General features: G+C 58.4%; 1 protein-coding gene across 1 annotated transcript in view; it reads right to left on the bottom strand.

The window, feature by feature from the left end:
* Positions 1-640: 640 nt before the first annotated feature.
* LOC116951358 (protein sidekick-2-like) overlaps positions 641-14,538 on the bottom strand; it is a 303,157-nt gene continuing 289,259 nt past the window's right edge. Inside the window, exons 37-44 of the mRNA XM_076073639.1 lie at positions 14,068-14,205; positions 13,048-13,209; positions 12,186-12,311; positions 10,210-10,374; positions 9,245-9,385; positions 8,394-8,532; positions 7,317-7,458; positions 641-1,984 (exon numbers count right to left, since the gene is read on the bottom strand). Coding sequence (XP_075929754.1) covers positions 1,682-1,984; positions 7,317-7,458; positions 8,394-8,532; positions 9,245-9,385; positions 10,210-10,374; positions 12,186-12,311; positions 13,048-13,209; positions 14,068-14,205 — 1,316 coding nt within the window. The 3' untranslated portion in view covers positions 641-1,681. The remainder of the gene's footprint in view (positions 1,985-7,316; positions 7,459-8,393; positions 8,533-9,244; positions 9,386-10,209; positions 10,375-12,185; positions 12,312-13,047; positions 13,210-14,067; positions 14,206-14,538) is intronic.

Below are 14,538 nucleotides of genomic sequence, written 5' to 3'. Positions count from 1 at the left end.
GCCCCCCTATCCTCCATCACGCACGGCGCCAATTTTGCATAATTTCGAACGGGGCGGAGGATGAGCCGGGCGCGCGCGCGCGCGAGAGAGAGAGAAGAAGACGCGTCGGTGTCGCCTGGAAGGGAGAGGGAGGGAGGCTGATGAAAGGCCCTTCTCCGTCGCTTGCTCGAGCCGTTTTGAGCCGCGAAGCGAAAGCCTTGTTGTGACGCGAAAGCCTCTCGCCGCCGAGCGCGATCCGCCTTGATCACAGCCAACCTCGCGGGGATGTCACCAAAATTCCACCGCGTGACCGGCTCCAGATGCCTCCCCTGCCCGCCACCCCCCCCCCCTCTCCACGAGTCAAATATATTCACACGTGTGCTATTAAAATAAAAACCGACAATATATATTTTTAAGTGAACAAGTTTTGCGCAGTTCTGTGATCGCTGTCGGGAGCATGGAGATCCTTCCTCTCCAGACTTGTTGTGCCATCTCGCGGTGAGCTCTCCAAGCGAACCGTGCCACCTCTTTCCCCCCCGTGCCACCTATCTCCCCCCCGTGCCATCTCTCTCCCCCCCGTGCCACCTCTCCTCCCCCCGTGCCATCTCTCTCCCCCCCGTGCCACCTCTCTCCCCCCCCGTGCCACCTCTCTCCCCCCCGTGCCACCTCTCTCCCCCCCGTGGCATCTCTTCACCCCGTGGCGCGCTGGAGCCAAAACGCAATAATGCCATGCCGTCGTCTTGATCTTGTCAGACGTACACAACACAATGCCTTCCCCCCCCCCACCACCAACCAGCACCAAGAACGCAAAGAAATAAGCAACTCGTGTGGTCACGTTCAAAGAAGGCGTCGGCAGATGAAGACGTTTTGGTTTTTCAAGTTTTCTGGGAGGGGTGGTGCACTGCAGCTTATCCCGTTGCCATTCAGTTCAGAATCATAGCAGAAGGCTTCCCCAGCCTCCTCCTCCACCGTCACCACACCATGGCAAGATTCCTGTTTGTTCTGTTACCATCGCGGGCAATGACGAGGGCAGGAGTAACGATTTCTAAAGGGACGTCCTCGAGGCAGGCCTCTCCCCAGACACCATTGCCAGTTTCTGCAACAGCATCCCTCCTCCCCCGACTCTGTGTGACAGCTCGCGTTAACGGGACAGTGGAGCGTTGCTGCGTCAAAACACGTTTACTTTATTGTCACCTTGCAGCTCCGTTGTCCACGCGTGGTGTTAGCGGTCGCGTCGGAGGACAGCGGTGGCCGTCCACCGGGGACTTCGCGACGTCTATCGAGGCCACCGCTGCGCGGAGGGCCGCCGACTCAAGCCAAGGACCCCCCCGCCCGCCTCCACCCCCCCGCGTCGTCAGGTTGAATTCCCCCCTTTCCATTATTGCAGCGTTGCATTCGTTTCCATTCAGTCTTATCGTCGCTCCGTCGTTTTCCGTGCGATGAGGACAACGTTTTTTGTTTGTTAATGAGGTTCCCGACGTGAGTGCACCTTTCTCTCTTCTGCAAGGACATTGCGCCAAACAAAAACCCCCCAAACAAACCCCGCAGCAACACCTCTCCCCACTTCTTGTGCAGTCATCTCTCCGCGTGAGTCCAGAATATTCATTCACACCGGGGAAATCAGATGAGCTATGAAGCTCTTTCCCTTGCCCCCCCCCCACCCCCACCTCCGCCACAGCTGTCCAGCAGAGTCGCTGCGCCATCACACGAAGGACGAGAATCCCGACATGGTGAAGCCCGGACCCAGACCGGCGAGACCCTCGGCGGAGGGGTACTGCCTCACCGCGTGGTTCGCCCCCTCGGCCTCGCCGCGCTCGCCGCAGCACGCCCGCGCGTTAGGCCGCTGCCTCCGCCACGAGCCGTAGTAGGGCGCCTCGCTGGCGTAGTGGTCCACGAAGGAGTGAGCCGGAGGCGCTCCCGGCTCCGGCTCGCCGGCGAAGTCGCAGGACGGTGCGGGCGCCGGTACGGCCCCCTCCGCCTCGCACTCGCTTTCTCGCTCGCTCAGCTGAGTTAGGGCAAGGAGAGGTTGGGGGAGGTGGGGGGAGGTGGGGCACAGATTGGAGCGGAATTGAAATTCAGAATATTTATACTGGAGGAATCCCATGAGCTATAAAGCTATTTTTTTTACAGATGTCCAATAAGGGCGGGTAAGAACATTTACAACAACAAGCAGTACAAAACACGCGATAGGAGTGCCAGGTTTAGGAAAGGTGAACAAATCACTTAAGATAAAAAAAATATAGAAATTAAACTCAACTATATATATTTTTTTATCTTACCAGGTAAAGCCCACTGAGCTATTAAACTTATTTTATTCCAGAAGCGACCTGGCCACAAAATAATAGCTCCAACAGAAGTGGCTTACTTACATGGTGTGGAAATTGCACGGCAGCGAAAATCATCTGAACCCAAAGTTTAAAAATGCGGAGGGTGGTTGTAGAGGTGGTGGTGGAGGCGGTGGTGCAGGTGGTGGTGGAGGTGGTGGTGCAGGTGTTGTTTGGGTTGGTGGTGCAGGTGACTACGCAGGTGGTGGTGCAGGTGTTGGTGCAGGTGGTGCAGGTGGTGGGCAGGAGAACCCCCCCCAGACGCAGCCGCCACTCACAGCAGTGCCAGAACCCGCCTCGCCGTCTCACCACGGCTCACGGTGCCGTCATGGCAGCGGCGGCGGCAGTGACATCAACCATCGACACCGCGCTCCATTCATCACCGCACCCCCGCCGAGCCCCCCCCCCCACCTACCCCCCCACCCACCACCACCACCCCCCTATCCACCACCACCACCCCCTATCCACCACCACCACCTCCCCGGCACCGCCGCTCCCCCACCCGACCGCTTTGAATTGCGAGAGCAGCCGACGACGTTCTCAGCCAATTCGAAAGACGGCGGCGCTGTTTGGATATCAAAGCCGAGCCCCCCCCCCACCAACCCCCCCTACCCCCCACCAACCCCCTCCCACCAACCCCCCCCCCCACCTTCCCCAAGAGCTCCCACGCTAATTAGGATCGCTCGGAAAACTATTATCAAGGTAACGAGAAAATCGGCGAGCGAACGGAGTCAGCGGGCTTCAGAGAGATGTCCCGCGGCTGCCCCTGGCGTTGAAAAGGGGGGGGGCGCGGTTGGGGGAGGAGAGGGGGGGGGGCGTCACAACAATTCAGACGCGCTTAGAATTTAAACAAAAAATCGCCCCCCCCCCTTACCAATCCAGGGCCTTGAGAAGAAACGTTTCGTTACGGCGGCCCCTAGTGGCGCGCGCGCCCACGTCAGTGAGAGTTCACGCCGACGGAGAGCAGCGCAGGCTCGTTCCAGTTGTGGTCATCTAACACGTCCAACGCATCTTAGTGGGGTCACCCCTCCCACCGGGGCCTCCCCCCTCCGCCCTCTCCCACCGGGGCCTCCCCCCTCCGCCCCCACCCCTCCCCTCTCCCACCGGGGCCTCCCCCCTCCGCCCCCACCCCTCCCCTCTCCAAAGGGGCCTCCCCCCTCCGCCCCCACCCCTCCCCTCTCCCACCGGGGCCTCCCCCCTCCGCCCCCACCCCTCCCCTCTCCCACCGGGGCCTCCCCCCTCCGCCCCCACCCCTCTCCCACCGGGGCCTCCCCCCTCCGCCCCCACCCCTCCCCTCTCCCACCGGGGCCTCCCCCCTCCGCCCCCACCCCTCCCCTCTCCCACCGGGGCCTCCCCCCTCCGCCCCCACCCCTCCCCTCTCCAAAGGGGCCTCCCCCCTCCGCCCTCTCCCACCGGGGCCTCCCCCCCTCCGCCCCCACCCCGGGCCCACGGCTCCCCACAGCCGTCCAGTGCAGGAGCCGGCACACCCCGCGACTCCGCAGCCGCAATGCAGTGGCTCTCTTGAAGCAGCGCCGCTTCGTGACGACATCGTTCACGTTACATTGAGCAGCGCCGCTTCGTGACGACATCGTTCACGTTACATTGAGCAGCGCCGCTTCGTGACGACATCGTTCACGTTACATTGAGCAGCGCCGCTTCGTGACGACATCGTTCACGTTACATTGAGCAGCGCCGCTTCGTGACGACATCGTTCACGTTACATTGAGCAGCGCCGCTTCGTGACGACATCGTTCACGTTACATTGAGCAGCGCCGCTTCGTGACGACATCGTTCACGTTACATTGAGCAGCGCCGCTTCGTGACGACATCGTTCACGTTACATTGAGCAGCGCCGCTTCGTGACGACATCGTTCACGTTACATTGAGCAGCGCCGCTTCGTGACGACATCGTTCACGTTACATTGAGCAGCGCCGCTTCGTGACGACATCGTTCACGTTACATCGCAGCCCTTGACATACCGAGCTCAATGAACACCGAAGTCGAAGACAGTGGCTCAGTTCCTGCTATTGTTGCTTGCCGGCCCCTGGTCCAGCCGAACGTTTTCCCCACCCCCCGGGTCACACAAAACCGCCCTGAGCCATCGAGTTCACTCAGCGGGTGGAGGGAGCGGCACACGCGCTAAATCAATTAGCGCGTGTGCCGTCACACACAGACACAGAGAGAGAGAGAGAGATGTGAAGGAGCGCATGGTTGAGCGGGCAACCGAACGAGCGCGTGCGAGATGATAAACAACACATTTGTATTATTCTATTATTATTATTTTCTTCTTATATCTACGTGACTTTACCGAAAGACCCAAAGAGTAGCAACAATGGGATGTTTTAGTGGTGTTCCCAGGTGGGTGCCGGCTGGGGTGCCTGGCGTTGCTGAGCAAGGCCCCCAGCCCACCCTCACCACAACCACCCCCACCGCCTCCCAACGGGTCTGAGCGGTGCCGGAGTGCGGGGCCTGTAGCTTATGTTATAAAGGGCCCCCATTATAAATAAACCTAAATATTAAAACACGATTTTTTAAACTTGCATAATAAAATAATTGTATTTTTTTCATTCGCTATACAGCCAGATAATACGACAAATCGCTAAACTTAAACACCCGGTCGTTCGTAAAAGGTGGTGTAGTACTATAGTAGTAGAGCAAGTGCAGATTCACTGAACCGGAATTGATAGCTTGAAAGCATTTGGCGCGGGGCACTTGAAAGTGCGGGGCCCGTAGATACTACACGTGTAGTAGCTAGCTACTACACGTGTAGCTAGCTACTACACGTGTAGTAGCTACTACATACTGTATGCAGCTACTACACGTGTAGTAGCTACTACATACTGTATGCAGCTACGACATACGACACATGTAGCAGCTACTTCTGCTACGAGGATAATCCGGCACTTGGGTCTGAGACACCGCAGGGTCACGCTGGCACAACAATTGTCTCAAGTTGCTGGTGGTTGTCGTGGTGGTGGTGGTGGTCGTGGGTGAATTGGAGGTCGGGCCGGTGTTGCGCCACCACGTCGGCGAGGGGAGGCCACGCGGGGAGCTCCCGGGCGGGCGCACGCGCCGGCGGGAACGCGGGCACGAGAACAGAGACAAAGGGTCCTCCCTCCCCTCGCATGGCCTTTAACAGACTGCCGTAGGGGCAAGTGCTGTCAGTGAGAGCCTGCGAAGGTCGGCACGGCACGCGAGGGGGCTGGGTGGCCGCCACCGCGCCCGGCAGCCTTTGTCTCCCCCGGTAGCGATGTTTTTACACACCTCACCAGGTACTCGTTTTTTTTTTTAAAGTCTGAGCCGACGTAGAAGAGGCCCACGACCGGTGCAATTATTCGCCACTTGTAATTGCTCGTGCACACAGAGACCGCGCGCACTCGTGCACGCGCGCGCACACGCATACACATCCGCACACGTCCGTACACACACAAATCGACACTCGCGCGTACATTCCTGCACGGACCCGCACGCTCACGTACGCACGCGCCTTATGCTCACACAGGTGCGCTTAGGGTACAGCTGATTATTAGTAGCTTTTTTTTTGTTGCTACAAATGACACAATTTTGGGAGGCCGCTTTAATGAGAGGAGGTGTTCTGAAGAAAAACGAATAAAAATAAATAAATTGCGTTGCTCTTATTAAATCTCCCCGTGTGTCACGGTCTGCCTGTGCGCGCGCTGCGCCATCTGTCGCCCGCCCGTGATCGCCAATCCGCACCTCGACATCCGCTCGTGCAAATTGTCCTCCTGCAGAGGAAAAAAAAAGAAACCCACGGCACTAACAGTGCGAGGCGAGCGCTCCCAGCTCGCACCCGTTTGCCAGGATTATCGCGTAAGCCATCACCTGAGCCGTTCTCCTGTCTAGAGGGGGGGGGGGGGGCATATAAAGGCAATGATCCCCCGTACGGGCTATCAATAGAACTGTTGGGGCAAGTGCTGTTAGCGAGCGCATACGAAGGCCGGCACTGCACACGAGGGGGTGGGTGGCCAGCACAACGCCCGGCCGCCTTTGTCTCCCACGGGAGGTTTTTTGTTTTGTTTACACATCGCACCCGGGTACTCAATTGAGGCAGAGTCAAGGCCGTAGACATGGAGTCAACATTGGGGGGGAACAAATCATCCAGGGGGTTCCGTGGGTCCCCCCCCCCCCCCGAGAAAAAAAAAACGAAATTTGAAAACGAATTTCCTGCTTAAAATATTAAAAAAATTCACTATCACACACAGTGCTATTGATGGATGTATTGAGTTGTTGTAAATTGTGAATTTGCACCACTGCCAACGCAGCAGCAGTCGCAGAAGCAGCACCACCGAATTATTTGCCCCCCCCCAAAAAAGATCATCAAAGTTTGGCGGTTGCTCCCAGCTCACAGCTACACGAGTGCCAACGAGACGTCGCACACCACCAGCTCAGCTGTCTCAGTCACGGCACAACCCCGGGGATGGGACCCGTCTGGCGTCAGGCGCAGAGCGACGCGTGTGTGTGTGTGCGCGAAGCGCAGACACTCGCACACAGGCCGACGGGGGCCCCGGCTAGCAGCGAAGACAGCGGCAGCCGCGTCTCCTCCCACGTGGTGCTCGCTCCGTTTCGCGTGGCGAGCGAGCGAGCGTGGGGAACAGCAGATGGCGACGGTGGCCCGGGCGGCTGATTCCGCGCCAAAGACGCCGATTTTCCCTTCCCGCCTCCACCGCCACCCGCAGGCTCATTAAAAAAAAACCACACATCTCTGGGTCTCTATGTGAGTCTATAACTGCCTGTGAGTCCGTGGTTGACAGTGCGAGTCTATGGGTCTCTGTGCGAGTCTACGGCCCTCCGTGGGAGCCTATCATGAAGCGGCTGCGAGCATCGCACTCGCTCGAGAGGGCAGTTCAATCACAGGCGGTGGCTTGGAAGCCCCGAATTAGAACCCAGGGTCCGGGTTCTGCCGGCTTAGCACTCCGAGCCCCTTGGCTGCCTGGCGGGGTGCGCGAGCAGGGTGTGTGTGCCACACGCGGGCGCTGCCGAGCAGACCTCACCGGCGACTCGGGGATGTCAGACAGCTTGTGCTTGAGGCTGGGGCTCGACAGGAGGGAGTCGCTTTTGCCAAACTCCGCGTACTGCGCGGGCGTCTCGTCCTCCGCCACGCCCAGCGACGTGGGGCTGCGGTCCGACGGGGACCTGGGTGGGTGGTGGTGGGGTCGGGAGGGTGCAGCCGGCACTTAGCGAACTCACCCAGCGCAATCTCACTCACCCACATAGCACGCTCACTCACCCACACGGCACACTCACTCAGTTTCAGTTTGTTTATTTTGGTATAGCCCTGTGAGACATTCGGCTCTTGAATCGGGTGCAACCACAACAAACAAAAAAACAAAAACACGAACAAGAAAAACATCTTAAAGTGACTATGTGTGACTGTGCAAACAGAAAATCCATGAAAAAAAAACAGCAAAATATTCCTGAAAAAAGCACCGTACACCAACGCTGTGTGCAAAAAATCCCAGTGGGATGCAAGTCAAACAACAACAACAACCACCACAAGAAAACTTAGATTAAGGCCGTCAGTCTACCTTCGTACTACAACAAAACAAACATGTCCAAACCAAAAAAACGTTTTCGAAATCACCAAAAAATAAAGCCATAATTGCAACGTAACAGTCCACCCACCCACTTACCCAGTGCGTGAGTGTACGGATGAGTGTACTGGTGAGTGTGTGAGTGTGCGGGTGAGTGTATGGGTGAGTGTACAGGTGAGTGTACCGGTGAGTGTGCGGGTGAGTGTGCGGGTGAGTGTACGGGTGAGTGTACTGGTGAGTGTGTGAGTGTGCGGGTGAGTGTATGGGTGAGTGTACAGGTGAGTGCACCGGTGATTGTGTGAGTGTGCGGGTGAGTGTACAGGTGAGTGTGCGGGTGAGTGTGTGAGTATGCGGGTGAGCGTACAGGTGAGTGTACTGGTGAGCGTGTGAGTGTGCGGGTGAGTGTATGGGTGAGTGTACAGGTGAGTGTACCGGTGATTGTGTGAGTGTGCGGGTGAGTGTACAGGTGAGTGTACAGGTGAGTGTGCGGGTGAGTGTGTGAGTGTGCGGGTGAGTGTTCGGCTGTGGTCGGGTCACCTGGAGGGCGCTCCGTTGGGGTGGCAGAACGTGTTCTTGACGGGAAGGCGCCGCTCGCTGAGCTCCAGGCTCGCAGCGAAGCGCTCGTCCAGGCTCACCATCTCCTGATTCCCCAGCGTGCCGCCCTTCACCACCGCTCCTGGGGTCACGGGGTCACGAGGGGCATGGGGATAGTGATGATGGTGATGGCGACATTGTGGATGATGACGATGATGTTCACGATGATGATGTTGACGATGATGTGGATGATGTTAACGATGATGTGGATGATGTTGACGACAATGATGTTAACGATGATGATGAAGTTGACTATTATGTTAACGGTCATGTGTATGGGTTTACGAAGATGTTAACGATGTGGACAATGTTGGACGACGATGTCGACGACGATGACGTTTACGACGATGATGATGATGTCGATGATGTTAACGGTGACGTGGATGATGTAACGGTGATGATGATGATGATGTTAACGGTGATGATGTTAACGGTGATGATGATGTTAACGGTGATGATGATGATGTTAACGGTGATGATGGTGTTGGCGGCGATGATGATGATGATGTTAACGGTGATGATGATGTTAACGGTGATGATGATGTTAACGGTGATGATGATGATGTTAACGGTGATGATGATGTTAACGGTGACGTGGATGATGTTAACGGTGATGATGTTGTTAACGGTGATGATGATGATGTTAACGGTGATGATGATGTTAACGGTGATGATGATGTTAACGGTGATGATGATGATGATGTTAACGGTGATGATGGTGTTGGCGGCGATGATGATGATGATGTTAACGGTGATGATGATGTTGGCGGCGATGCGGAGCTGGCGTGCGTCACCGGAGTGCGCCCTGCGCTTATGCCGCTGGCGCTGGCCACGCACGACGAGGACAAAGACGAGGAGGAGGATGAGGAGGAGGCCGCTGAGCGCCACCACCACCAGGAACCACCACTCGTCGTAGAACGCCGCCTCCAGGTGCGCTGGAGGTGGCAGGGGAGGGGGGTGGCAGGGGGGGGGGGGGGTGGCGGGGGGGGTGGCAGGGGGTGGGGGTACAGCAGATGGTCTCTCGTCACCCTGTGTGGTTTTAAGCGCGGGTGAGGCTGTGGATTCGTGATCGGTGACGGTGATGGTGAAGCGATCGGTGATTCTTGACGGGTGACGTCAACGACGATGATGACCACGGGACATGACGATGATCGCGATAATGACGACGATCATGACGTCAGTGCTGGTGGTGGTAGTGCCGCTGGTGGTGGTGCTGGTGGTGCTGCTGCTGGTGGTGGGACTGCTGGTAGTGCTGCTGCTGGTGGTGGTGCTGGTGGTGGTGTTGCTGCTGGTGGTGCTGCTGGTACTGGTGGTGGTGCAGCTGGTGGTGGTGGTGCTGGTGGTACTGCTGGTGGTGCTGCTGGTGGTGGTGCTGCTGGTTCTGGTGGTGGTGCTGGTGCTGCTGGTGGTGCTGCTGGTGGTGGTGCTGGTGGTGCTGCTGGTGCTGGTGCTGCTGGTGGTGGTGCTGGTGGTGGTGGTGCTGCTGGTGGTGCTGCTGGTGGTGCTGCTGGTGGTGGTGCTGGTGGTGGTGCTGGTGCTGCTGGTGGTGCGGTGGTGGTGGTGCTGCTGGTGGTGCTGCTGCTGGTGGTGCTGGTGGTGGTGGTTATGGTGCTGGTGGTGCTGCTGGTGCTGGTGCTGCTGGTGGTGCTGCTGGTTTATGATGGTGGTGGTGCTGCTGGTGGTGGTGCTGCTGGTGCTGCTGCTGGTGGTGCTGCTGGTGGTGCTGCTGGTGCTGCTGCTGGTGGGAGGCTGCGCTCACTGGTGAGGGGCTGCGAGGGAGGCCCCGGCGCCCCCGATCCGTAGCGGTTCACGGCCGACATGCGGAAGGTGTACGTGAGGCCCCGGCGGAGCAAACCGGGGCGCAGTGAGTGCGACGTCGCCTCGCGGGGGATGTCCTTGGCCAGGACGTCCCACAGGCCGTCGTCTGAGGCCCGGCAGCCGGCACGCACAAGGGAGAGGGGTGGCGTTAGATTTACGGGGCGCGTGAAGAAAGGGGGAGCGCTGCTTCTCGGCCCGGCGTCCGTACGGGGACACGGCGGACTCGCTTGTTGCACAGGTGCCGGAGCTTCTTAACTTTTTGCTGCAGCCTTGCACAACACCCCTTGGGTTCCCGGTCGTTAAAAAAACAATGTCATGATGTTGATACATACACAGGGGTTTGATGGAACGAAGTTTAGTTGTGACTTACGTGCCCCTTCCTTAATTTGTGTTTTCGACGGTTTTAACCTTCGACAAAAAAAAAAACCTGGCCACGTCTCGCACCCCCCCCCCCCAGAAAGGGCGGCTCGCAGCCCCAGTGGGTGCGTGCACCCCAGGGTAAGAAGAGGAAGAACCACTGGTACAGAGAGAGAGAGAGAGAGTTTGGCAGTATAACACGTCGTAGACTTTCGCGACCGATGCATAATCACGTTGTTTTTGGGGTTAGGTCGCGTGGGAGAGAGGCAGTCGGTCACTAGCAGGGCGAAGAGGAAAGGCCTCTGGGACCTGGCCTTAAACTGGGGCAACTGATTCCACAGCACGGCTGTTATTATTATTATCATCATTAGTTATTACTACTTCTACTTCGCTTAATAAGAGGTCTTTTGGGTTAGGTCGTGTAAATTTACGCAATCTTACACAAAAAAACACCCCACTATTGTGGATACTATTGGCCACGAAAGCCTACTACGTGTTAAACCGACGACTTCGCCTGTTGATCCATAAAAGATTCGCCGAGTCTCGTGACAATTTGTTTGAGGAGGGTCCTGCCAAGTTTTCGTTTGCGGTAGGTTCGGGGTGGGGGTGGGGGCGATTGCTCCGTGTAGATTCCAACGAGTAAAACAAAGACGTGGACTGTCGCGCCCGGGGCAGATGATGGTCGACTCTTGCGAATGACGCCACGGGGGTCTTTAACGTCTCCACTGCCAAGGCGAAGCAAGACGGCGCCTGCTGTCGTGGAATTGCCACGGTGACTGAGCCGGCAGTAATGACTCGGGGCCGGCCGCCCGATTCGAACCGTGAAGCTCTGTTACAAGCGGCGAATCTAGCGCTGCCGTTGGGCCGTGTTGGTTGTGGCGGGGGGCGATGGGGGGGGGGGTGTGGAAGGGAGCTCCAGGCAGTGGGGGCAGCAGAGAAGTGAGAGTGACCTTCCACCAAGCAGAGTTGCTCGGGCGATTCAACAGAAAGCCATGGTTACTGGAGCGGAGAGAGCGCACGGAGGGGAGTAAAATAGGGAGCCATCCCTTGACCGCACACGGGCATCGATCAGCCTCGCATTGTACCTGCACCAGATGGATATATTCCTCCGGTACAGCCATGGAAATTTGTATCGAACTACACGGTCAAGTCGTATGTTAACAAGTACACGAGCCGAGGGACGTCCCTGTCGCACCCCAACGTGAACAGGGGATGGTTCCGACTCCCAGCCACGCAGCTCGCAACCGGGCCTGCCCATCATCATGAAGGTCCGTATTGATCACGAGCAGAGGGCAAGGGACCTCCCCCCCCCCCGCCCCCCCCCCAAAGCACGAAGAACGCAAAGCCGTGGGCTCTTGATGGTATCGTAGGCCTTGACCAGGGTCAACGAAGCTGAGATGTCGGTCCCGTTGAAATTCCCGATACACCTCCGCCGTGGCGGACGGACAGCGACTATTACCACGACAGACGTGGAGGACCGCCCTGGCCTCGAACCACACTGGGGCCTCCGCAAAGCCTCTCCTCCTCCTCCTGCTCCTCCTCCTCCTGCTCCGTACGTACCCGAGGGTCGGGCCTCCACCAGGTAGCCGGTGACGGGGGCCAGGCCCGGGTCGCCGTGACTCCACTGCAGGTGGACCTCGTGGCCGTACTGGTACACCACGGGGGAGCCCGGGGGCCCGGGGGCGCCTGCAAAGACAAAGACCCCACCCCCCCCCGGTGTAGCCTTTGATAGACTGTCGGGGCAAGTGCTGTAAGCCAGTAGCAGCAACCTCTGTGAAGGTCGGCACGGTGCACGGCGGGGTGCGGGGGGGGGGTATGGTGGCCGGCACCACGCCCGGCCGCCTCTGTGAGTGTGAGTAGAGGTGAGTGAGTGTACCGGTTATTACACTTGCGTACACGCCAGTACGCGTGAGAGTGTGAGTACACGAGTGTGAGTACACGTGAGTGTGAGTAGAGGTGAGTGTGTGTGTGAGTGTGAGTACACGTGAGTGTGTGTGTGTGAGTACACGTGAGTGTGTGTGAGTACACGTGAGTGTGTGAGTGTGAGTACACGTGTGAGTGTGAGTACACGTGAGTGTGTGAGTGTGAGTACACGTGTGAGTACACGTGAGTGTGTGAGTGTGAGTACATGTGTGAGTGTGAGTACACGTGAGTGTGTGAGTGTGAGTACACGTGTGAGTGTGAGTACACGTGAGTGTGAGTATACGTGAATGTGTGTGTGTGAGTACACGTGAGTGTGAGTACATGTGAGTGTGTGAGTACACGTGTGAGTGTGAGTACACGTGAGTGTGAGTACACGTGAATGTGTGAGTGTAAGTACACGTGTGAGTGTGAGTACACGTGTGAGTGTGAGTACACGTGAGTGTGTGAGTGTGAGCACACGTGTGAGTGTGAGTACACGTGAGTGTGCGTGTACACCCACCGTGTGCCGGCGCCGTGCTCACGTTGGCCTCGAGCTCGGGCCCGAACGCGAAGGTTCGCGCGCGCACACGGAACTGGAAGGGCAGCGCGGGGGCCAGGTCCTTGACGCGGAGCCAGCGCGGAGCGTCGGCCCTCACCTCCACACTCACGATTTTACTCACCCCTGCGCGGCACCGCAACACACACACGCGCTCACCACCGCCGGCCACCGCACGCTCACCGCGAACGCTCACCCGCGCGATCGCGACAACCACCACCACCACCACACTCACCACATTCCTCACCTGTGCACACCACCACCACCACACTCACCACACTTCTCACCCGTGCACACCACCACCACCACCACACTCACCACATTCCTCACCTGTGCACACCACCACCACCACCACACTCACTACATTCCTCACCCGTGCACACCACCACACTCACCACATTCCTCACCCGTGCACACCACCACCACCACACTCACCACATTCCTCACCCGTGCACACCACCACCACCACCACCACCACCACACTCACCACATTCCTCACCTGTGCACACCACCACCACCACACTCACCACATTCCTCACCTGTGCACACCACCACCACCACCACCCCCACCACCACCACCACCACGCACTCACCACACCCCTCACTCGTGCAGACCAACACGACCTAATCACCACCGCCACCACACTCCTCACCCGTGCACACCACCAGGAGGGGGGTTGGGGGGGAGAAGTATTGTGGGGTTTGGGGGGAGGGGGGTTTGGGGGGGAGGGGGGTTCGGGGGGGAATGGGGTTGGGGGTAGAGAAGGATTGGGGGAGGGGGGTGGGGGATAGTGAAGGGTTGGGGGGGAGGGGGGTTGGAGGGGAGGGGGGTTGGGGGGGAGGGGGGTTGGGGGTAGAGAAGGATTGGGGGAGGGGGGTTGGGGGGGGAGGGGGGTTGGAGGGGAGGGGGGTTGGGGGGGAGGGGGGGGTTGGGGGGAGGGGGGTTGGGGTGGAGGGGGTGTTGAGGGGTGGGGGGCTGCCCACCGTGCACGGGCAGCGAGGGTTTGTAGACGAGGCGGTACCCGGACAGAACCCCGTTGGGCTGCGCGGGAGGCCCCCAGGTCACGTTCAGCGACGTCGAGGTCACGTCCGAGAACCTGAGGAACGAGGGCGCGGAGGGGGCTGTGCGTGCGTGAGTGTGTGCGTGAGTGTGTGTGTGAGTGTGTGTGAGTGTGTGAGTGTGTGTGAGTGTGTGCGTGAGTGTGTGTGTGGAGTGTGTGTGTGGTGAGTGTGTGTGTGCGTGAGTGTGTGTGTGTGTGAGTGTGTGTGTGCGTGAGTGTGTGTGTGTGTGAGTGTGTGTGTGCGTGAGTGTGTGCGTGAGTGTGTGTGAGTGTGTGAGTGTGTGTGTGCGTGAGTGTGTGTGTGAGTGTGTGTGCGTGAGTGTGTGCGTGAGTGTGTGCGTGCGTGAGTGTGTGTGTGCATGCGTGCGTGTGTGCGTGAGTGTGTGCGTGCGTG

This window comes from Petromyzon marinus, chromosome 43 (assembly GCF_048934315.1).
Source record: "Petromyzon marinus isolate PM22_M1 ecotype Great Lakes invasive population chromosome 43, UKy_Petmar_22M1.pri1.0, whole genome shotgun sequence".
Taxonomy (NCBI): domain Eukaryota; kingdom Metazoa; phylum Chordata; class Hyperoartia; order Petromyzontiformes; family Petromyzontidae; genus Petromyzon; species Petromyzon marinus.
This window is presented reverse-complemented; position numbering and strand designations above follow the sequence as displayed.